Below are 23956 nucleotides of genomic sequence, written 5' to 3'. Positions count from 1 at the left end.
TATCACTCTGCAGTGCTGTCCAAATGTTGCATAGTTCAAGCGATACTGGGCAAAAGCTCCACGGCGTAAACCTCCATTCATCATGGCCAGTGGACGGCGGGCAGGAAGGATGGTATAAACCTTGCGGTGGGCCCTATATGAGTCAAGGCCAGCACGCTGGCTTTGTCTACTGAATCATTATAATAAAACTAACATGGCTGGATTCCACCCACTTTTATACCCACTCTTCTCTTCCCCGAGCATGCTCCCAAATTCCCCCGCTACACTACAACTGTGCTTTTTGTCTCTTAGTCTCCCTTAGTCCTGTCCTCCACTTCTGTAACACCTCAAGCATAAAAAGCACCAAGCTTTGATCATGGCCTAGGGCTTAAGCAGAGGTTCTCCCTAATTAACGTACATTCAAAATGGCCATTCCCACATTCAGCAAATGGGCTGTTTAACTCGTTGCATAATAGCACCTTTCCCACAGCTCTGGACCCTGGTCCGTCTGAGAACGTTCAACCAAAAGCACGTTGGGACCATAATTATGGTGAAAGGCGCTATAACAAATGACTAAATGAAATGAAGGACAACCCAATAGGGTCCTCTGGGACTCCTTGAATGGGACTAACATCGCCTAATCATCGCTCATAGTTTGGCAGATTTACCGTCAATACGAGTGGCTGTAACTGTAAAGTAATATGGCAGGATTACAGCGGGTACATCTGCCATACTCATACTGAGGCGCTAAGTGCCAGGCCCTCCATTGCGATGCAGGGAAAAAACTGAAACACCCTGAACCACCAGGCAGAGCCCCTTCGTTTCAGAAAAGAATCTCATAACCTGAACATGATTAAAAAACTGACCACGGCAACAGACAGGCAGGGCTTCTGTGGTGACCCGGCCCACCAGAGCATCAGGTGATCTCAGACCTCCTCAAGCAGAAACGCCACGCTATGCCCCACACTCCCAGATGCCAAAATACCCTAATGCCACCCCTTCAGAATTATGATGGCCCGACTGAAGGAGCATCTACAGCAGCTCTTTAGTGGTGAACCCTCAGTAAACAGCCCATGTCTGTAAGGCTCCTGGGTGTGTGTGTCACGCTATGAAACAATGAATGTATTATACAAGTGTTTGGTCCACAATTTAAAAAATCTCTGTATATTGTTCCAAATGTATTCTAATTCCCAGCATGGTGTGTCGAACGATCTTTTAAGACTAATATGCAAATAGAAAGACATCCTAGGAATTGTATATATATATATATCACCCTTTTTTAATAACATTACAGGTACGTATAGAGAGCCCTGACTTACATCGCTGGCGATGTCTCTGGATGCGCGGGCGGCCTTGATGGCGATGGCGTCCACCCTGAGGTCATAGCCCTTCTTCTTGGATTCTTCCAGTGCAAGCTTGTATTGGCTCTGTGAAGCGTAAGGCAGGCGTGTGAGCATCGTGTCATGGCGTGCAGCATTTACAGACATTAGAGGCGTGGACTCTGTATAGCAAGAAACCCTTACCAAGGTCTGCTGCTCACAAATAATGCCCTGTGACAATCTCGCCCATCATTCACATTCAAAGCGCCTTCTTTTATTGTAAGCAGCAATTCTGAAAGCCCAAAAGCCTTCCATCTTCACCGATCCAGGTAATATTTCGCAGGACAAGTTTAGTTGTACCACACCAAGAAATCCAATGGAATGACTACATCACACAAGATATTCCTGAACGGCAACATTTAGGACGCAATATCTAATACAAAAAAAGAATAATACTGTGGTCTAAAAAAGGAAAACCTCAATGGTGTTTACCCCCTCCCTCCCCAGGAGGATCTGCTGCTTTTTATTAAACACTTTAATATGTGGCTATGCTTAGGTGATGTCATTTTTAAGATCTACTCTGATACATCCCATAATGTACTGGCATCATTAGAGGCTTTTCATACAGATTTATAGAGAAACAAGACGAATAGACATTATTCGCTCGACCTGAAACAAGAACCTTGTCAGACATGGGAGTTGGGCACTGCTTGAACCCCGGTTGTGCCCTAATCGATCTGGCAAAGTGAATTTTCCTGCTCTTTGGTGAATGTGAACCATTGTTAAAAAGAACATGTGTGATGTCCTTGAAGGGGGTGCATGTGCAGCTTGCATGACACACGCTAAAGTTATTTGCATTGTATTTCCTTCTGATCAATGGTTCACTTTATGGACCTTATCGTTTAAGGGTCGCTCAGAATAGCATGTCTGCGGTTTCAATATTCAAAACAGGGCTGTGCTGATCGGATTACCTTGAATTAAACAAATACGAAATGTCCGAAGGACAAGAAAGCACAGGTTATTTTACCAAAAATAATTTTCGGTTTTCTCTCCCAGGACATTTCGGACAACCCTCTTCCCCCCCACACTCGTACTTACCTGTGGCTAGCACACTTCTGTGAACAAGGGTGCGGGGTACACCCCCGCAGCCACTGCTTCCCTTGTTCACTGTAATGTAATGCCACCGAATGAGGGATTTGTTCGAAATGTTCAGCGATATGTATTTTTTCGTACAGCCGAAATTCGGTCAAGTCTCCCATTAGTTTTTTGTATGGATTCTGTGCTGGTCAACCCACTGGAGAGTCAAAATCCACATGCACTGACTCCTACATATGCTACTTCTATCTCCTGTGCCTCCCCTCCCCACACGGAAATCCCCACCCTCAAAGGTTTAGAACATCTCCACTCTGTGAGGCATGTCATATCTCCAGAAGAAGCCCCTCCCATCGGAGTGACACCTTTCCTGCCCCATGATCGAATACCACATCTGTGAACATGTGTAAATATTTTGTAATTGTTGTTAATATTGTAAGGCTCACACGATATATCTGTTGCCTTGTGTGGGCCTCTCTGAGATCTCAGCCCCTGCCAACCCATCAAAAGGTTTTTTTTGTACCCTCAAACATACTCTTGCTTTTACGAAATACCCAGGAATGGGGTTGCTACTGCTGCCAACATTACCTATTTTTATAATGTGTTTGTTTTAAAGTACTTTGCTTTCTTTAATAAATACACAAAAATAAAATGTTTTCAAAATCAACAAAAAAGTAGACATCTGATCTCCATTGAAATTCATTACATGTATAGTCTGAACATACGCATTGTAGACCTTCTGCAAACCTGCCTAACTCGCCGAGCTGAGCCCTAGCGGGTGAGCAGACTCTGCTGCCGATTCCCTATGAAAGCGCCAACCCTCCAGATGTTTATCTTCCTTTGTTTCCATGCTGAGTCCCCTCACTTTTCACATCTGTGATCAGACAGATCCGACTCAGCCCCTTTCCTACCCTTTTCTTCTGTCCTTCAGCACTGAAAGGTAATGTGCCGTGTACTGTCTTGTGAAGTCAGTTCTGCATGGGCCACTGGCTCACTGCCTAGACAGGAACTCATGGCTGTAGAGCAGTGGAGGGGGGTCTCTCAGCACACTTTGGCTATCTGCAGGCTAACTCTTGATGTAGGCTTTGACCAAGCAAGTACTGTGATTTTGTCACTTAATTATTACAGAGTAACTACCTACGAAGCAAGGTCACTGGGCCTCATTATGGGTCCGGCGGTAACCCTGCCGGTGCTACCAGCGGGTTGCCGTCGGACCCGTTATAATTTACCAGCCTCTGACTTCCTGGTGCCACCGGGCTATTCCAAGTCCGGTGGCCGGGAAGTCAGGCGCCGGTACATTTGTAAATCCCCATTCCCATAGAGTCCTCCTATGGAACTCTATGGGAGCGTGTCAAGGGTATCGAGAATCTCCTCTTGATCCTGTAGGATCTCGGCCTCCCTTACTTCCCTTTCCTCCTCACCTCGTATTCCCCGGCGTAGGTTCAGGGTCTGGTTCTCCTTAGGCTTGGCCTTCCCTTTTTTTTGTAGATGAGAGCGGCCGAAGGAGGCCGCCACCGCGACACCCCAAGGGTGAGCGGTGGTGACCCTCCGCGGCCGCGGAGTTGGGGGGAAAAAAGCCAGAGGCTGAAAAAACCCCAGAGAACTGTAGATGAATCGTCTGTAGTAGGAAGCACTTGACACTTGCAGGAGCTGGTTATCTGCTGGAGAAGAGGCACACACCCTTCCAGAACTGGGCAGCAGGCCTCCAAGGAGGAATAGCAGAGGCAGGTAAGAAATCGGAAGTCCAAAGCATCAGCAACAAGGAAAGAGGGCTAGGCAAGGCAAATCCGAAGTGTATTCCTGGGTACGGTACACAGAAGGAGCCGATAAACAAGAAAAGGCGAGTGGAGGAAGGTAAGTTAGTTAGGCGGTAGGACGGGAAGGGAATGGAGAACGGGAGCGAGGAAAAGGGGAGAGGGAGGAATCAAGAATCGGAGCGAGCTCCGGAAAAGAGAAACCTGGGAAGGAGAGTACCTAGAGCCGGAGCGGGGTGACCGGAGAGGGTACAAGAAAACTAACAAGGAAGGGGCGGTTAGAGTACGGAAAACAAAACGGTAGCAGGGGACACGAGCACGAAAGACAAGCAGCAGCCGAAAAACAGGAGCGTTGCAACGCACCCGAACACAGGAAGGGGCGGGCTATAACCTGTGTCGGGATACGTTGCTGAAAAGACTAGACCGCTGCACTGGGTAGAGGAAGCGTGATCGGGATATCCGTACGCCGCTTCCACCTATTCCAGAGCTTCCAGGCTCCCCGAGCCGTGACAGTATGCCCCCTCCTATGGTCCACCCCTCCTGGCTTGCCAGGGTGACTACGATGATATTTGCGTAACAAGAGGGGCGAGTCCAGATGTCCTTTAGGTTCCCAGGAGTCTTCTGATCGTGGGTATCCTTTCCAGTGGACCAGATACTCTAGACGACCCTTGTGATAACGTGAATCGCATATCTGAGAGACTTCAAAGATGTCGGTCTTTGGACTTTTTGGCACAGGAGAGGCAGTCTTCCTACGAGACCATTTGTCCTCATGAAAGTCTTTAAGCTGAGAAGAGTGGAAAACGGGATGTATACGATGTAATTGAGAGGGTAATTGTAAGCGGAAGGCCACTGGATTAATTATCTGGGTTATCTTATAAGGCCCTATGTATCTGGGAGACAACTTGGAAGGGCGCACCCACCTTGGCAAATATTTGGTTGATAGCAGAACCTTGGAATCCACGTCCCATTCAGGAACTGATCTCCGATGTTTGTTCGCCTGGTAACGGTGTCTGTTTTGAGCTTCCTGGAGCCCTAGTTTGGCCTTACGATGAGCTTCTTGGAGGCTTTCCGCAATGGATTCTACAGAAGGGACTGTGGATTCAATGCCGGTCAAAGGAAGTAAGGCACGGGGATGGTAACCGTAGGTGCAGAAAAAAGGACTCATACCGAGGGCTGAATGACAAGAGTTGTTGTACGAGAATTCGGCCGTCGGCAACAGTTGAACCCAGTTATCTTGGCGTTGATTGACGAAACACCTTAGGTATTGCTCAAGTGTACCATTTAGACGTTCAGTCTGGCCGTTTGATTGGGGATGGTACCCGGACGTCAAAGCCCTCTCGATGCCTAGTCTTTCGCAGAGAGAGGACCAAAATCGGGAAGTATATTGGCTGCCACGATCAGAGATGATCTTAGTAGGAATCCCGTGCAGTTTGAAAATGTCTTTTAGGAACACCTCGGCCATACTTGAAGCGGTTGGTATGCCTGGTAGGGGGGAAAAATGGGCCATCTTGGTGAATGAGTCAACGACAACCATGATACAGGTACAACCACTGGATTCAGGTAACTCTACGATGAAATCGGTAGAGACAGTGGTCCATGGACCGGTAGGTATAGAATCCGGTTCAAGCAGACCTAAAGGTCTTTGAGTGGAGGCTTTATTGCGTAGGCAGGTAATACATGACTGGACGTATAGCCTGGCTTCTTCCCTTATTCGAGGCCAGAAGAAATGGCGCAGTAGGAGTTCCTGAGTGTTGTAGATGCCACGATGACCTGCCACCTTGGCATCGTGGCACCAGGAAAGAGCTTTTTCCCGGAGAGAAGGGGTTGGTAGATACAATCTCTTGTCCACAATGTATAGGCCGTCTTGGATAACATAATTCTTCTTCTTCTTTAGACCGGTATCGGCCTCAAACCTTCCGGTAGAGTCTTCCTTGACTTGTTGTAGGAACGCGGATAACGTTCCTATGGTACGGGACTCAGGAAACATTAGCTCAGGCTTGGTCTCCAGTTCCATAAGATAGTCACTACGTCGTGATAGGGCATCGGCTACTACATTCTGGTTGCCCGGAATGTATGTGATGTTAAAGTCAAACTGCGCGAAGAAATGCGCCCATCTTGCTTGTCTGGTGTTGTAGCATTCAAACTGTCGTAACACCTGGAGATTCTTATGGTCCGTTCGGAGTGTGAACGGGTGCATTCCCCCTTGGAGTAGATGACGCCACTCTATACAGGCCAATTTCATTGCCAGCAGTTCTTTCTCAATCACAGAGTAGTTACGTTGACTGGGATTCAAAGTCTTGGAATAGTATGATACCGGGTGTTCCTTCCCTTGGAATTCCTGAAGTAGGACGGCTCCCACAGCGGCTGAAGAGGCATCAGTTTCCACCACAAAGGGAAGGTTTTGATTGGGTTGACGTAATATAGGAGCCACACAGAAGGATTGTTTTAGCAGCTGAAAGTTTCTTTCTGCTTCGGTAGTCCACCGGAATGGCGAAGAGGTCTTTTTGAGGAGAGAGGTCATCGGGAACACCAATTGGGAGAAGTTCGGAACGAACTTCCGATAAAAGTTCGAGAGTCCTAAGAATCTCTGTATGTCCTTCACAGAAGCAGGGGATGGCCACTCCAAAATGGAACTGACCTTGCGTGGATCAACGGCTATCCCTGCCGAAGAAAGAATGTATCCCAAATAGGGTATAGTTGATGCTGAGAAAACACATTTCTCCAACTTAACTGAGAGTTGATGGTCCTGGAGTCTGTGAAAAACTTCCCCTACGTGTAGACAGTGTTCTTCTTGGGTGCGAGAGTAAACCAAAATATCATCGAGATAGACGATGACCGAGTTGCCTAGGAGATCCGAGAAGAGCCTATCCATAAAGCGCTGGAAGATAGAGGGAGCGTTGACTAACCCAAACGGCATCACCTGGTACTCGTACAACCCAAAAGGTGTCCTAAAAGCCGTCTTCCACTCGTCTCCGGTTTGTACCCTGAGCAGGTGATACGCATTGCGCAGGTCCAGTTTAGTAAAGACAGTGGCAGAATGTACGGCCTGAATGATCTCGGAGATGAGGGGCATGGGATAGCGATCTTTGATGGTGACCTTGTTGAGACCCCTGTAGTCAATACAAGGACGAAGTTCTTTGGTGTCCTTCTTGGGGATGAAAAACAATGATGCACCGGCAGGGGATTTAGAAGGTCTAATGAGTTCGTTGGCTAAGTTCTTGTCCAGGTATTCCTTCAAATGGTGTTTTTCCTGGAGGGTTAGCGGGTACAGGCGACCAAACGGAACCAAGGACCCTGGATGAAGATCAATGGCACAGTCTTCTGGCCTATGCGGAGGAAGATCCAGGGGGATCTTCTCTGTAACTACGTCGGCATACTCAGCGAGATAAGCAGGCAAACAATGGATAGTTTTGGGATCTTCACCACAAAAGGTGTGTACTGTAGAGAATTCTGTTTGAGGTAGACAGTTGGTCTTGCAAAAGGTGGATTGGAAACTCAAAACGTTCTCGGACCAGAGAATGGTAGGATTGTGTCTTCGTAACCACCCAATCCCGAGGATTAATGGGAAGTGAGCAGCCCTGATCAAGTCGAAAGACAAACGTTCAGAATGTTGCATGATGTGTAAGGCAAGGACTTCTGTAGTGTGCGTGATGAGACCCGAGCTCAAAGGCCTTCCGTCCACGCCTTCTACCTTTTGGTCTTCGGCCTTGGCAACACGGGAAATGCCTTGCCTTTCGGCCCAGAGAGTGTCCATGAAGTTGCCTGCGGCTCCGCAGTCCAACAGGGCTTGTGTCTGAATGGTAGTCTTGTTGATGATCAAGGTGACAGCCATAACCATAAGACGGTGGTCTTCGGTGCACTCTGGAGAAGTAACAGAAAGGGTGACAAAGGGACTAGCTTCGCTCCCTCGGTAATGCGTCCCCAGCTTTACCGAGGGTGTTCGTTTCCCGAACGCCTGGGTGGAACGTCGGGGCAATCCCTGAGCAGGTGAAGCGGCGATCCGCAATACATGCACAGGTTCCCTTCTCGTCTTCTTCTACGTTCCTCTGCGGTGAGAGGGGAACGTGTGGTTCCGATCTGCATAGGCTCTTCTCTTGTGAGACGAGTAGAGGTAGGGGGGAAGGAAAGAGAAGGGCCAGGGGGTATTGATGTACTGCTCTTAGTCTTGCGGCGTTCTGCTCGACGTTCTGCCAGTCGGAAATCTATCCGGAGAGTAGCCGAGATCAGGTCAGCAAAGGTAAGAGGACGTTCTATCCTGGCTAGTTCGTCCTTCAACTCCTCACGCAGCCCCCTTCTAAAGATGGCATACTGTGCTTGTTCTTGCCATCCTGCTTCCGCAGCGATTTGCTTGAAGGAGGTGATATATGACATAACATCATTGTTTCCTTGTCTGATGTCTAGCAGATCTTCGGATGCCAAGTAGGTACTCTCGGTACGTAGAAACGTCTGTTTCATCAAAGTCTTGAAGGCCTCGTAATCTAGGAGGACGGGATCAGATCTGTTCACTAGAGGAGTGGCCCAGGCCAAGGCGTTACTGGACATATGGGTAATCATAAACCCCACCTTGGCGTGACCAGAGGTGAAAGTATGTGTACGGAATGAAAAATGCAGATGACATGCATCCAAAAATTCCTGGAGTTTCTTGGGGGTTCCATCAAATTTTCCCGACACAAGAGGTAAGGGAGGCAGGTCGGTGGACGGAAGATCTCGTTCTGCGATCCGTTGCTGTAGTGTAGCATTGGCCCCTTTAAGATTCTGCACTTCTAGGTTGAGGTTTTGAACTGCGGCTATCAATTCTTGGATCTGTTGAGGGGAGGCCATGGCGGTATTGAGGCGTTGCAAACTGTCAAGGGTATCGAGAATCTCCTCTTGATCCTGTAGGATCTCGGCATCCCTTACTTCCCTTTCCTCCTCACCTCGTATTCCCCGGCGTAGGTTCAGGGTCTGGTTCTCCTTAGGCTTGGCCTTCCCTTTTTTTTGTAGATGAGAGCGGCCGAAGGAGGCCGCCACCGCGACACCCCAAGGGTGAGCGGTGGTGACCCTCCGCGGCCGCGGAGTTGGGGGGAAAAAAGCCAGAGGCTGAAAAAACCCCAGAGAACTGTAGATGAATCGTCTGTAGTAGGAAGCACTTGACACTTGCAGGAGCTGGGTATCTGCTGGAGAAGAGGCACACACCCTTCCAGAACTGGGCAGCAGGCCTCCAAGGAGGAATAGCAGAGGCAGGTAAGAAATCGGAAGTCCAAAGTATCAGCAACAAGGAAAGAGGGCTAGGCAAGGCAAATCCGAAGTGTATTCCTGGGTACGGTACACAGAAGGAGCCGATAAACAAGAAAAGGCGAGTGGAGGAAGGTAAGTTAGTTAGGCGGTAGGACGGGAAGGGAATGGAGAACGGGAGCGAGGAAAAGGGGAGAGGGAGGAATCAAGAATCGGAGCGAGCTCCGGAAAAGAGAAACCTGGGAAGGAGAGTACCTAGAGCCGGAGCGGGGTGACCGGAGAGGGTACAAGAAAACTAACAAGGAAGGGGGGGTTAGAGTACGGAAAACAAAACGGTAGCAGGGGACACGAGCACGAAAGACAAGCAGCAGCCGAAAAACAGGAGCGTTGCAACGCACCCGAACACAGGAAGGGGCGGGCTATAACCTGTGTCGGGATACGTTGCTGAAAAGACTAGACCGCTGCACTGGGTAGAGGAAGCGTGATCGGGATATCCGTACGCCGCTTCCACCTATTCCAGAGCTTCCAGGCTCCCCGAGCCGTGACAGAGCGGAGACACAGGAGCAACAGCACCTTTAGCAACGGTGCTGGTGTTCCCGTGACAAGTCTGCCTACCGTAGCCACTGTGCCCGGCAGGGTCAGACATTTCGGGCACGGCATCTCTGGCAGGCAGACCTGTAATATGCCACTCCGTAAACAATGGTGCCGGTAAGATTACCGGCACCATTGTTTCTGGACCGGCAGAGGGGTCAGAATCGGGCCCATTGATTGTTACTATCAATGACCAGATTACGAGAAATATCCCTAACATGAATTTGGGTCAAATCAAGCACATTTAAAATAACTTTAATTTTGGTTGCCATTACTGTTTTCAAGACGAATGCCTATAATTGACTGCTTTGTGTTGCCATGCAATTGGTTTTATCCTAACACCTCAGAGGGCTACCTGGTGATCTAACCTTCTTGAGCAGGTTCTCATTACTGCTGAAATGTTATCACAAGACTGCTATTTGCCATCAGTGAATTACTGGCCTTCGTTTTGTATTGTCCATTACTGAATCCCAACCCTTGATTACGGGTGACACCCACTTTCTATTGCCTCCTGCGTTAGGTTGTGAGCAGATTGCACATAGCTGATGGGGAGGTGTTGGGCTGATGATAATGTTGACTGACAGCTCTTTAGCTGAAGTTGAGCTCGTGCATACATGAGGTAATTGTGTGCTAAGCTAGAGGCGTTCAGTTGACGAGGTGGTATTAGGAAAGTTCTAACTGGAGAATAGATTCCAAGTTCGGTGACCACGTGCTGTTAAGCTCATGAGGTCTAGGTAAGAGTTTGTTTTGAAGAGGAAATCATGTGACAGCTGCGGGAGATGGTGAGGGAATAGCAGGAGATGAAGGAGGGATCCTGGCATTAAGGAGAGATCCTGAAGTCAGTCAGATAACTAACAGATAAGAACTTGAGCTGCTGGTAAGTCAAGTCCTTCTCTGAGATCAGGAGCTTTGTTTCTAAAACATACCCCATTTTGAACAATAAACGCTCCATAATATTTGAGAAGCAAAACCTGCAAAAAATGAAAGAAATAATATATATATATATATATATATATAATTATTCTTTTATAACACAGAGGACCAGTTTCTAAGCGCAGGCCTGGGATTCGAATCTGTGTTGCTATGCAGTGTTTTGCATCCAAGATAAACATGTTTCCCCTGAGCTATCCTCCCGACCCAGTGTGAAGGGTATATACACAAATATATATATAGGGCTGGGAGAATAGCTTTGGCGCAACGACCCTTTGTTTTGGAAGGAAGACAGCGCACAGCAACAAAAGTTCAAATCCAGGTCTGCGCTTAGAGACTGGTCTCCGGTGTAAGGAGTGTTATAAAATGAATAATTAATTTTTGATGAATTATTCTTATTAGACTGGTCCATTCATTTAGATAATGAGCTCTGTCTGTGCTCAGAATATCAATCTTATGTGGGTAAAGCTTATTTTTTTGGTCCAAGAAATGGAACTTGCACCCGTTTGTAAACAGGTGAACTTGGTCAATATCAATAAAACATACACAAACAATTTTAAAATGTTTTTGGTCCCATTGCTATCTTGCTCATGCAGAATCCGGACTAGCATGTATATACCCTTGTGTCTATTTGCTCTAGAAATGTCATTTGACAGAGTATTCTTTTGCATTGTTTGAGAAAGTAATTTGAAGTGGAACCCCACAAACCAAATTGTACAAGGCTGTTCCCACTACAGCACTATAGGTACGAGATGACAAGACTTTCAGGTTGACATCATGATGAAAGAGATACGATGCTTCGTTACTGTTATACCCACATGGCAATGCAATATTTCAGCTCCGGTAGACGGCATTCGAATATAATGCAAGCCATAAATACGAACGACGCAAACATCGTTTCTGATTACTCTGTCCATATCCCCCTGCTTTTGCTTACCTCACTGTAGTTGATTTTGTTTTGTCTGGCCAGTGTAATTTCAGGTGTATCTGGCATGATATGGATTGTAGTCTTGTCTTTATCCCAGGCCGAGGTGTAGAGCCGCTGTGAACAAAACATGTAAACATCACTATTCTGAAAAATGCTATATACATTTCAATATTTCACGGGATTGCAAATGATTAATCAGCAGTTTGATGAGGAAAAAAGCTGATATGCAGGGACAGACATTTGTAGAATTTACAGTGTGTCTACTGTGTATACATTGAAGGACACATTGGTACATTTGAAATTGATTACTTGGGATTTCAGATCTGATCCCTTATTTTTGGTTCCCTTATTTTTGGTTTTGGTACCTTCATAACGGAAAAAAAGGGGGAAATGAAGCCCCGAAGTGGGGCACAGAGAACAACAGCAGTCTTTTGCTTGTGTGCGAGCAGGCACTTGTCATCTTGGACACAATTGCATTTCCTTTGGGCACACAGTGATACAATGCTCTGGTGCTGATGTCTTGGCCTGAAGACTCCGTGGTGAGAAATGCTGGGTTAGGCCCCTTTGCAAGGCACGGATTCACTTGCATCAGGAACAAAGGAGCTGTCTGAATGCTGCCAAGGATATCATGCCATGGATATAATGTTAGCTCATGCAGCAGAAGTGCCAGCCAATCAGAAGACAGGAACAGTAACTTTATTGGACAGCCAAAGCCCACATTGAATGCCGGCAGCCGGCGCATCTCATGGACACGGACTCTGCAATTTTGTTCCGGCTACCATCTGAACTGGCCCCTGCAGCACTGGCCACACCTCATGGACCTCCCAGCCATCCACTCCCACACTTACCGTAGCTATCTATCTTAAAGCAGCCATTTGCACCCTGGGCACCCCTGTCCACCTCCCTGCACAAGCATGAAAATAGCAGAGAGATTCACTCGTGCGATCTCCTTTCAATTTCACAGGTGGCCATCTTTGCTTTAGTTTGTTTTAAGGTACTTCCATGTGCGAGGTCACCCCAAATGCACATCCAGCAGGGATAACCACTTTGCTTGAGGGTATCTCGGGCTAGTGGCCATTACCAGTCAGCAAATGCACCCTCTGCCACCATTACTGCTACACATCCTTTTGGATGGGGAAGCGCCTGCGTGGGTCCGATAATTTGAAGGAAAGAAAGAAAGAAATATACTTTAAATACCGCCTGCTATAGCAGGATGCTCTTTTCTCATGCAGGTGTATGTGCGTACAAAGTGGGGTTGCTGTTCACTGCTGCTTGCTATCAGCACGGTCGAAATCTCAGGGCAAAGCAGTGGACTGCGGTAAAATAGACTAACCTCTATTGTGGGAGCCCTTCTTTGAGCATTGACCTTTGGAGGAGTTTGGCCAGCCAGGGAGCAGCAGCAACAGCATCAAATGGAGCTGAGATTTGGCAGATGAGAGCAGTGACACCAGGGATTTGTGCATGGTGTCTCACTCAATTCGCATTCATTACAATTAAACATCCTGTTAAATGTCCTGGATGATGGTGTATGTCAGATGTTTAATGGTGTAATGAAATCAGGACACTGTCTCAATATGTAGAGACAAGCACCATTTTGTATTTCCTTTAATATTTCCTTGCTATTCAGGCTAAAGCTAATCTCCTAAAGTTGCATTTACTCTTTCAATTGTTCTTTGGATTCTTTTTTTTATCGAATAAAAAGTATTTTTTTAATTAATGCTTAAAATGTATATAGGCATTAAACAGAAATTGGTAAAATGTGTCAATGAGGCAAGTGCTTGCTGCTGAAATTTCTTTGAAACCTGTATGTCAGATATTCAAATACTGACAGGATTGACAACATTTATCATCGTTTTTTATGGCGGATAAAATGTGTCGGAATTTGAATTGTGAACTAGTAAACCTCTATTAAGATATTCCTTGTAAAGTATTTGGATAAAGGCACTGTAAACATTACGAACAATAAATATGCTTATTTTCTTGCTTTACACTTTGGTCATGAACTGTGAAGATATTGGGGATTATGTTTATGTTTTCTTCCAATATCCAATCCATTATCTTGGTAATGTGAGGCATATTTAGGACTGGCATCCCTATGGCATCCCTACGGCATCTAGGGCACTTGTCATTTAAGATACGACGATGCATAATCAGAATAACCTCAAACAAATATGTGCCTCTTCTGTGTGGAAGACATGATGGATTTTGAAAACAATACAGTGTGTCACTCCTTGGAGTGGTATGCATGCAGACAGTTCAGTGTGTGGCAGTGGAAAGGTAATGGAATCTGGGGTCTCACCTTATTCATAGTCTCTGCATTAGCCTTGGCCAGCACCACCTCTAGCGAGTCCGCCACACTGGTGAATTTCAATTTGTCAACGGGCTGGCGGTATTTCCTTTCACTCAGAATGTCCCCAGCTTTCTTTGACTTTTCAACATCCAAAGACCCGATTGGTACCCAGCCAATGCCTTTCATCCACTGGAGATCAGCTTTGTACAAATTCTGTGAACAAGAAGATTACGCTCGGTTAGGCCTGGTCCACATAATGGAATCAAGAATTCACCAAATATTAAGTAGACTTCTTCATTTCTGTCTATGATGTACTTGAGTAGCCAGAATAATCAGACTAGAAAACACTTGCATATTCTGAACGAAGGGAAGGGGGCAGTGCGCAAGCGTGCACCATGTGAGGCAAGACAATAGTTGTTAAGGCCTGAGGCCAGTCTTCAGAAGGATATGCAAGTCATATTTTTAAAAGTGAAATAACAAAAAGTAAAACAATTAAAATCAAATACAAGGAAAATGTGGCTATGATATTTGGGATGAAAGTTTAGTATCACTCATGGCCTGGGGGCAACCTTTTGCCTTGGACCCTCTGTTGCTTTCACCGACTTGATTCTGCATTATTAATTTAAAGCAACAACATTTCCAGCACTTTTGTGTCTAGTCTTTGAACTGAACTGATAGAAAAACAAGAATTCAGGGGTAAGTGGTTTTTAAAAGAAGACTAGGGAGATGCAAAGGGAGACAGCGGTTTCAGAGACTAGAAACATGTTGCATCCCACATGGCCACTCCTACACATGGAGAGCCCGGGATTATGGATGATCTGAAAGAGGAAGAGGCCGCGGGACTGTGTCCCAGGATCAACATAATGGTATACTTCTGATGCCTAAGACTGCATAACAGTTTCCACCTCTGGGTCCCGAATATGGCTACAGGTCACTAAAGCCCGGCATCACTCCCCTATTCCAGGCCATACCACTTCTATATAGTTGCTGATCTATTAATATGCCTGAATTCCTGAACTCTATAGGCAGTTGTTTTCTTTGCAGTTGGTACAGTGTAATTTCATTGATTCTAAGCTGACCTGTTGCCTCCAATGTTGTACCTCACAATGTTCTCAGAAAAACAGCTACCTGAATTAAAATGCATTTATATACATATATATATATAATTAACACATACGATAAATTGAAATGGCTACTGCTGCTACGTCAACAGGACTGTCTCATGCCAATAACTAAAATCCTTTTCAGTTCAACGATATCTTAAAGATAACTGGTTAGCCCACACGCACATTACATTTTATGTGTTAGTCACAAGGCATGATATGTTTCGGAAGATGTCCATTGAGTGAGTGAGTGTGTTTCATTCACTTAGTCAATCTGGTTAATCACTGAAAGTGTTGTTCATAATTTGATGATTGCTTGTTCCACTAAATTCTAATCTGTGTTGTGACTACAGAGACAGAAGATACACAGGTGGTACTCACATCGCTCTGCAGATCATAGGCTTTCCTGGCATGGATGACATCATTCTGGTCAGGCAGGCACGTCCACTGGTGCAAGGGGCGTCTGTAATCTATATCGCTGACCAGCTTCTGACAGTTCTTGGCTAGCAGAATTCCCAGCATGTCGACTGGACTGTTGAACTTCGTCCTCCATTTATCAAAGTCTTTCTTGTACTCCCGGTCGCTCTGGATCTTGGCCACGTGCATGGCCCACACGGACTTGGGATCGTCCTGCAGGCTGCGGAATCCCACGTGGTGGCCCTTCTGCTGCCGGTAGGCCGCTTTATATTTGTACTGTGTAAAGGGAGAAGAACATGATCACATACCCATTATTATTGGTTTCTTCATGGGTTACACACACTTAGTGCCGATTTGAGAGTAGTATGTCTATTGCTTGAAGTAATTTTGGACGAACTATTCTTGTTCAAATTGTTCTGCTTGTTTAGCCTGAAAAATGTAGATGGAAAGTTGGGGTTAGGCACTATTGATTGTGGTGGGGTGGGAAGCGATAGTGGGGGTGGGGGGGTTGCAGTTGGCCCCCCCTGTTTTCTATTAAAAAAGAAATCAAGCAAAAAATATTCGAACTAAAATAGCTTGACCAAAGAAAACCATAATTAGAAATACAACCTGTTTAAGATGTACATTAATGCAATATGCATAGTTTAAAAAAATGTATTACAGCATTTAGCTTGGAAAACCAAAGAGTCCACTAAAATCAAACAAAGGAATATTTCAATTACAGTCAACCAAAACACACTTCATGTCAAACAATTACTTACATGAAAGTACAATCAACCTAATCTCATCACATAACAAACTTATTTAAATAAAACAACAATAATACAATAAAATATAAATCATAATTAGGTCCTAAACAGTCAATCATATATGTTGATATATAGTTCTGTCATAAAGTCAATGTTTTAAAAAGTCTTATCACTTATCAGTATCCACTTTGCAGCATTCACCATTTTTCCTCGTTAGTACATAAATTGTGTTGTTGAAAAAAATGTCCAAAAACATGTATTCTCTTATTTATTAAACCTGGGCACTCTAATATAAGACAGATTGAGTTTCTAATTGCAAGATGTTATCACAATATCATGTTTCTCCCCTTTTAGCTCTTATTCCCACTAAGTAGTAGGTTAAATCAAAATCTTAAAAAATAAGATCTACTCATAGCATCTGGGAATGTATTCAAATATCTTGGGAGGTGGTTGAGTGCCTTCACTTCACCATTACAATTATTTAAAACGTTTCATTAACCACTCTCTTAGCGTGTTTGTATCCAGTCTGCTTCCCACACTTTGTTTTTTTTTGCTTTCTGGAGATTTTCAATTAGCAGGGTGCAATCTACCATTGCATCATCGGCTATCTTCAGACACTCCTTTATCCAACTTGACACTGCACCATCCATTTGGACCTTTTCCACATGAAATATATGAAAAAGATTGTCAAAATCAAATAATCTGATAAATTGATAGGAACCGCCTGTAAGGATAATAAACCTAACTCCAGCGAATGATCTCTATTGGAAAACTACGAAGGACGGCAAATACTTATTTCAAAAATATTCCTTCAATTGTATTCCATATCATCCTAAGAGTATTTAGCCCCACTTCACCTCCATAGGTCAGAGTTGGGACAATCTTAAGTTTATAAACTGTATTATTAGCAAGGTAGAAAATCTGACAAACTTCCCATTAATTACTCGCCCCTGGGAGGCCAATGCTTCAGCTCTTCATCTTAATGCTGATATATTGAGTTATCACAAGCATTGCTATTAAAATTAAAACCTAAATATCTATAGGAATCAATCTTGGGAAGTACTGCTTCCTGATTTTTCCATTTATATTGCCTCACTTTTTTAGACCTCTTTGTAGTTAGCATCAAAATGTTTGATTTACTACAATTAACTTTCAAAAAATTCTCATTGGCATAAGTCTGTAAAGCTGACAGCTGTTTTTGGAATCCTATCGGATGCTGGTCTAATAAGACTAAATCATCTGTACAGAGCATTCTAGGAATGGGGTGGCCATTAATATAGGGAGGTAAACTGCGAGCTGAGTCCAAAGTTTACTGGAGATCTGAGATGTAGAGGTTGATTAACGCAGGGGACAAAATGCACTGCTGCTAAAATCCTCTACCTGCCATAATCCTATCTGTTAAATCTCCCTGTTGATTCAAACAGAAGTTCCTAAATAAAGACCTTCCATCATGTCTACCAGAAAGGAGGGTCAGTTCCACTCTCCCAGTTTCCTCCATAAACACCTCTGATCTATGCTATCCAAGGCTAGTTCAAAGTCTATGTGCCAAAAGACTCTTCTTTTTCACAGGTTTAATAGTAACCCATTAATTGGGGAACCAACCCCTTTTATATATTCTGTCTGCAGATTATCAAAATGGCCACTACCTTTTACTGTTGTAACACACAGTGACAAAATCATACAAACAATTTTAATGCTTTGATTCAATCAAATATAGTTAAGTAAACTGTCACTGTCCCTCAAAGAAAAACTAAACGCTCTATGGGGGCCAAAATGGCCCTAGGGGATGGTGTCATGCCACTGAACAGGTCGACCGGTTTCAGTGGCATTAAATTCACCACCTTCGTCAGGACCGCAATGTTGCCGGCTGTTCGTTCCCAGCACTGGGCTCCCCAGGCCAGGAGAATCAACTGATGTGTAAGGTGGTGGTAATGTATGGGCATAAATTGTGTGCGAAAAGTGGTGTGTCCTTGGGAGTGAAAACCCCTTCAATGATATGAAGACCGAAAGCACTGATGATGTAGCATAGGTTACTCAACGGTCGCCTCTTTACTAGAAATAATAACAGGAGAGATGACCTCTTTCAAATTTGGATTGGTCTTTTGTTGGTCCTAAATAAGGTGGTGAATTCAGTGCCACTAAGCAGGTCGACCTGTATCGTGGATATCCTTTTGACAAATGCTTTATGGATACCTGATAGAGTGTTTGTTGTTTTTATGAGCGTGTTCGCTGATGGTTTAATGCAAATGGACAATTAATTTATGGACAAAATACATGGTTGCACACTGTGAGGAATTCGACCATCCGCAGGGGGAGAGTGTGCTCGCCTGGGCTTTTCTGATTTTTTAATACTGAAAATGAATGATGGGGGACCAACCTCCAAGGAATGTGTGAGGCCATTCCACGCACATTTCATCTGCTTCCTGCACAAAACGCATAGTCACATGTCCTCCGTGAAGATACAGCCTACAGGTGCCATCTTCCCCTGTCATATTCAGCTGGAAAGTGACAGCCCTGGGTACATCCACGCACCTCAAGGAGGGGGATGGCACACCTTCCTGGAGCATGGGATCTGCATTCCTTTTGTCCTCTGGCTGGTGGCAGTGCATACTAACGAGATAATTGAAGCAAGCCTAGAGGAGGGGCTTGGTTGCCGGAAGAGGCAACAAGAAGGTGGGACTAACACCTCTTTGATATGTAATGTGTCAACTTGAAGCAAGCTCCCACCCCTCTGTATGAAGGACAGTGAATAGCATATCTGTGTCCACTATTTACCGTAGGCAACCCCTGCAGAGCGGACCCCTTTCAGAGGGATGTAGAATGTGATTTGAGGGAAACAGAAGTCTGTTCTCACCACAAACTTCAAGGGAGACCTGCGCTTTGATCAAGAGCCACAGAGGGCTCCGTTAACCAGAGAGAAACTTTGATCTACAACAGACAGGAAGATGGGTAGAATTTAGGAGTGCATGTTATCACCTCTTACCTTCCCTGTTGCAAAGTACTCTGGTCCTAACCTCAGGCATAACAGAAGATTGTTGGTGGGGACCCCAGATTGGTTCCTTAAGGTAGGCTTAGCATGCACCAATCACTGGGGCCAATTTGGCTTTAAAAGAGGGCTGAGCCCCTCACTTAGCAGATCATCAGACGGCTTCGAAAGGAGTAATAAGAAGGACTCATTTGGACCCGAACTGAAGGTATAGTCTACCTTGCATCTTCTGCCAGTGAAGGAAGGCTAGGAGTTCCAAGAGGGAAGCAATATCCCTCCCCTTAACATCTCCCAGGGAACAGAGGGAGATACCGGACTCAGAGGACCAGTCCAGCAGCTCCTGAATCGGTACCCAGCCAGCACACAGCATGCCCTGCTAGGTTCTGCCAGCAAGCTTCCTAGGTGGGAAGTGCCGGAGATTCTCTGGACAAAGGACAAAGCTGTTGCCTGCAATCACTCTCCTGAGCTTTTGGCTGTCCCCCTTGAAAGGACGTGAGCCCTGCGAAGAAGCTAGGAGGAGTGCCACACAAGCATCATCCATCATCCATCTTTTAAGGACATTTTCGAGACAGCCCTCTAACCACATCCGGCTGCAGTGCTGACTGTTGTCAAGCCGCAGTCACCAGAGCCGTCTGAGATGCCTCAACCAGCATTCTAGACCCACCAACCAGCACAGAGACAAGGATTCTTGGCCCCCGAGCCACCGTGCCGGGCATCCTGCAGCTGTCCATCCAGCCTCGTTTGCCGAACTGCGTACGCCCTGTACCCGCAACTGTCTCCCACCACTAACTCTGTCTCAAGGCTGCGAAGTACCCTGGAACTGCCTCGATGCTGTCGAGCACCAAGAAGTTCTTCAGCACCAGGTACATTGTGTTTCTGCCCCTCTGGTCCTTCTTTAAAGGCCCCTAGAGACAGTTACGACCCTTTTCCCCCTTGGTGCTGAAACCAATAAACTTGGACTGTACAACTGATCACTTAACCAACTACTCTCCTGTCAGTATCCAGAGTGCATCCCTTTCCTTCGTGTCTGTCCTTTGTGTCCTTTTACCGGGTGGTCGTATTCGTAGAGTGCTAGAACTGTCTGTTGAAGTAATAATAAAGTAGATATTTTTATACAACCTTGACTAGACAGTCCCTTTTATCATTGGGTAATAATTGTATTTTCACTGTGTTGCATCTAACAAACGGTCCAGAACCTTGCAGAGATAAGCCTGCTGTTCCGTCCACGTTACCAAAATTGGACAAGGAAGTCTTAAAATTCACTTGTATTCCAATCTGTTCGGATCCCTTCTGAGGTATTGGGTTGATTGATGGTTTAGAAACCGATATTCATCCCTGGACTACTGGTGCCCCGGAAGTTGATTCATTACACACACTGAGGGTGGGTAAAATAAAGTAAAAATTCTCCTTTAAAGCCGAGATTGGTTTGTCTTGTAACAATTAGCCCTGTGTGTACGACTTCAGACTCACGCCTTGATAACAACCAAATAGGTCGAAACATGTGTCGGCTGTTATGTGACCGGCTGTTCTGTGACCAATAAATTGGACTTGAAGCCAAATTAATACGCTGTTTTATGGACCTTGAATGAGAACTCTGGGATCTGCGCATTGTGCTCACCTTCTTCATTTAATCTCCTATATATAAAACAATTGTTTCTTGACTGGTAAATGCTTCTGCAAAAGGTGAACATTAGATATTGAAAGATATCCACGCAGCACTTTTTATTGTTTCAGAGAGCCTCTGTAAGTGGGGGAAGGTATGCCGGATGTGGTTCCCATGCTTGCTGCGTCTAGCTAGAGATGTAAGCAGCACCTGACTGATGTGGTCCAAAGCATGCATGGGGCTGCAGGTGCACCTGTGCAGAGGAGACAGGAACTGGAAGTGTGAGCTGGACTGCTCCCACCGGTGGAAGAACCTGGACTGATTTGCATATTGCAGGTTCGCATCCCAAATGTCATGCAACAGACTAAGATTCTGGAATGCAAGATGTCCAAAGGATTTACCAGTGGGCATGATGAATTCAAAGATTTCTATCCACCAATTTTGAATGTCAGCATTGGATATTTCCAACCTTTTAATTGGGAGAATCTACACAGATCACTTATGAATGCTATTGGATTTATGTTCTCAATCAAATTGTTGAGGGCATGCAATTCATGTTGCTACACGGGTTTATGTTTTAAATCTGCAATTATGGCTGATTATTTAAAGGCCCGGGTGTTGAGAAAAGATCGCCAGTTGTGGAAACATCTTCAAATGATGGAGGGCGGTTAGAGGTTTCTCTACTTCCAACCGCTGCAGAAAGTGGCAGGTGCCGAACTCTTTATCTGCAGATGCTATCAGTTCAGCTTATGAATAGCGACAACGACATCTGCATTCTGCAAGTAAGGGTTGTTTGCATCTTTTGTCCTGCTGCCTAGAAAGCATGTAGGCTACCGAAATGGCAAGGTCTTTTTTTTATCTTAGCCTTCCGTTTAAGAACACAGGCCACTTGCCCTTTATCAAGCATAACCAAGAAGCGATGTATTCAACAATTTGAGTTTAACATATAGCACCGGGTATTTCTCTGGCTTGTTTTCCCTTTCATCAATTTCTAACATCTTTACGTCATTACAGAAGAGAAATAAAATATGCAAATCAGCCTAGGTCCAACCCCATGCTGCACTTTCTATGGTTGAGTCCTAGCTACACTTCACTGATGATGCCCAACAAAGTCGAAACATGTCTGGGGTGAATTGTGTTTCCATACTGAGGCACGTGGCTTGCCAGTTTGGTCTGGATGCTTCCTTTTGAGGGAATGGTCCAGATTGACCTGCATACGTTGGGTATATTTCTGTTATGGCACAAACAGACTACAAGTGACGGCGGGGAAATAATTGATGGCATGGACCTGCCAGTGGATATGATGTATTCATATCATTACATCTGGAAACCTTTGGTTGTTGCACAGTATTAACCATAGAAGCAATATGACCCATCCCTTTCAGAAGAAACTGTACATGCCAAGGTTCACAAATAATCTTGGTCAACCAGCATTTGAAAGCATATTTTAATAATTTGCAAATCTTCTTAAAACATTATTTTGCAGTAACAAGGTTTCATCATCAGAGAAAGCAGAACATCTTCATCACAGTAAATGTATAAATATTGAAGAACGCAACAACATCTCTTCACGTTTTTAGCTTGAATTTGGTGTTGGACAACATGGAGTTCATAGGGCAGTGTTGCCAAATTTTAAATGAGAAGCTAATGATATGTTCAATCCTCATTGCCATTGGCACCCCAAATGTATTACACATAGTTGCTTCCGGTAGCTATTTACAATAAATACAACTTTAAAATGTTATGAAAGCAAGGCCTACTTACGTCACTTGCAATGTCTCTGGAGGCTCTTGCAGCTTTAATTGAAATGGCATCTGCTCTCAGATCGTAGCCTTTCACCTTGTCCTCCTCCATTGCACGCCTATATTGTTTCTAAAAACATCAAGTGTTGTATTCGTTATTGATGTAAGTTCTTGAAATTCAGGAGCACGTATGTTTATGTCCATGTTGTCTTGCCTGTGAACACTTACCTCACTGAAGTTGATTTTGTTAAGCTTTGCCTGTTCGATCTGTGGCGTATCGGGCATAATGTGGATGGTGCCTTTATCTTTGTTCCATGCATCTGTGTATAAGCGCTGCAGGACAAAAGAGAAATTGTTCACAGCAGTGTTTTCATGATGTTGCTGATCAACAGATTAATGAATATTGTATTGCAACTGGCAATGAGGATGCATCGGAGCAGTCATCTCGTATAATTGATCAATCTAGAATTAATACATTCCAATTGCTTACAAAATTCTCTGTATGACATGAGCTAGGCAATCATCAAAGGCCTTATGACTTTCACTAGGGAGTGAATGGATAAGGGTGGAAGCCAGAATAGATGTTAAAGAGATATTGGACCCAACATCTGCCGCCAACTGCCCCATCTTTGTAGGAGGTGACCATTTCTTAAGATGGGTGCGTTAATGTGAAGGTTTCCAGATTGAGGCTGTGGTAGACAGACATTCATTGCCACCTGTCGCCACCACTTCAATGCATCTCCTATTTCCCTGCAATTACATTCTGGAACTAATGCTCACGTTCGATTTGGTCTGGGCGTGAGTCAGGTTCGCAGTAAACACAGGAGTAAAACAGGCCCCACTTCTTTTTACCATATATATCCAAGAAATTATAAATGCATTACTAATTGGGTGCTAAGACTGCCCGAAAATGTCCGCTGATAAATATCCAGCACTCACATATGCGGACGACACTGTTTTAATGTCAACAAAAACTAAGGGTCTACAGAACTCTTAATCCATCTTTGTGGCTAAATGCAAGGAGCTCAAATTAAACCTCAACATCAGTAACACCAAATCAATGGTATTCAATCCTCGCTCCCAAAAACGCAAATCAATCTGGCTGACAGTGGATGGTACTTTAATTGAATAAGTTGACATCTTTGACTATCTCTGGTGAGATTCCAGGAGCACCAAGGCTGGGGGGCACAAGTGGGAAAAGCAGCTGTTAATTTTGATATGCTGAGTAGGTCTAATAGGTCTAATTTCATGCAGCATGG

At 44.9% G+C, this 23956-nt stretch overlaps 1 protein-coding gene across 30 annotated transcripts in view; it reads right to left on the bottom strand.

Annotated features, from left to right (window-relative positions):
* NEB (nebulin) overlaps nucleotides 1–23956 on the bottom strand; it is a 359744-nt gene that overhangs the window by 193055 nt on the left and 142733 nt on the right. For all 30 annotated transcript variants that reach the window (XM_069616457.1, XM_069616464.1, XM_069616462.1 and 27 more), the window contains 6 exons: nucleotides 22926–23030; nucleotides 22720–22827; nucleotides 15582–15893; nucleotides 14107–14310; nucleotides 11817–11921; nucleotides 1299–1406 (listed from right to left, as the gene is read on the bottom strand). In XM_069616457.1, the coding sequence (XP_069472558.1) occupies nucleotides 1299–1406; nucleotides 11817–11921; nucleotides 14107–14310; nucleotides 15582–15893; nucleotides 22720–22827; nucleotides 22926–23030 (942 nt within the window). The remainder of the gene's footprint in view (nucleotides 1–1298; nucleotides 1407–11816; nucleotides 11922–14106; nucleotides 14311–15581; nucleotides 15894–22719; nucleotides 22828–22925; nucleotides 23031–23956) is intronic.

This window comes from Ambystoma mexicanum, chromosome 9, assembly GCF_040938575.1.
Source record: "Ambystoma mexicanum isolate Mex_15411 chromosome 9, UKY_AmexF1_1, whole genome shotgun sequence".
Lineage (NCBI taxonomy): Eukaryota > Metazoa > Chordata > Amphibia > Caudata > Ambystomatidae > Ambystoma > Ambystoma mexicanum.
The sequence above is the reverse complement of the archived record's forward strand: the minus strand, read 5'-3'. Positions and strand labels throughout refer to the sequence as shown.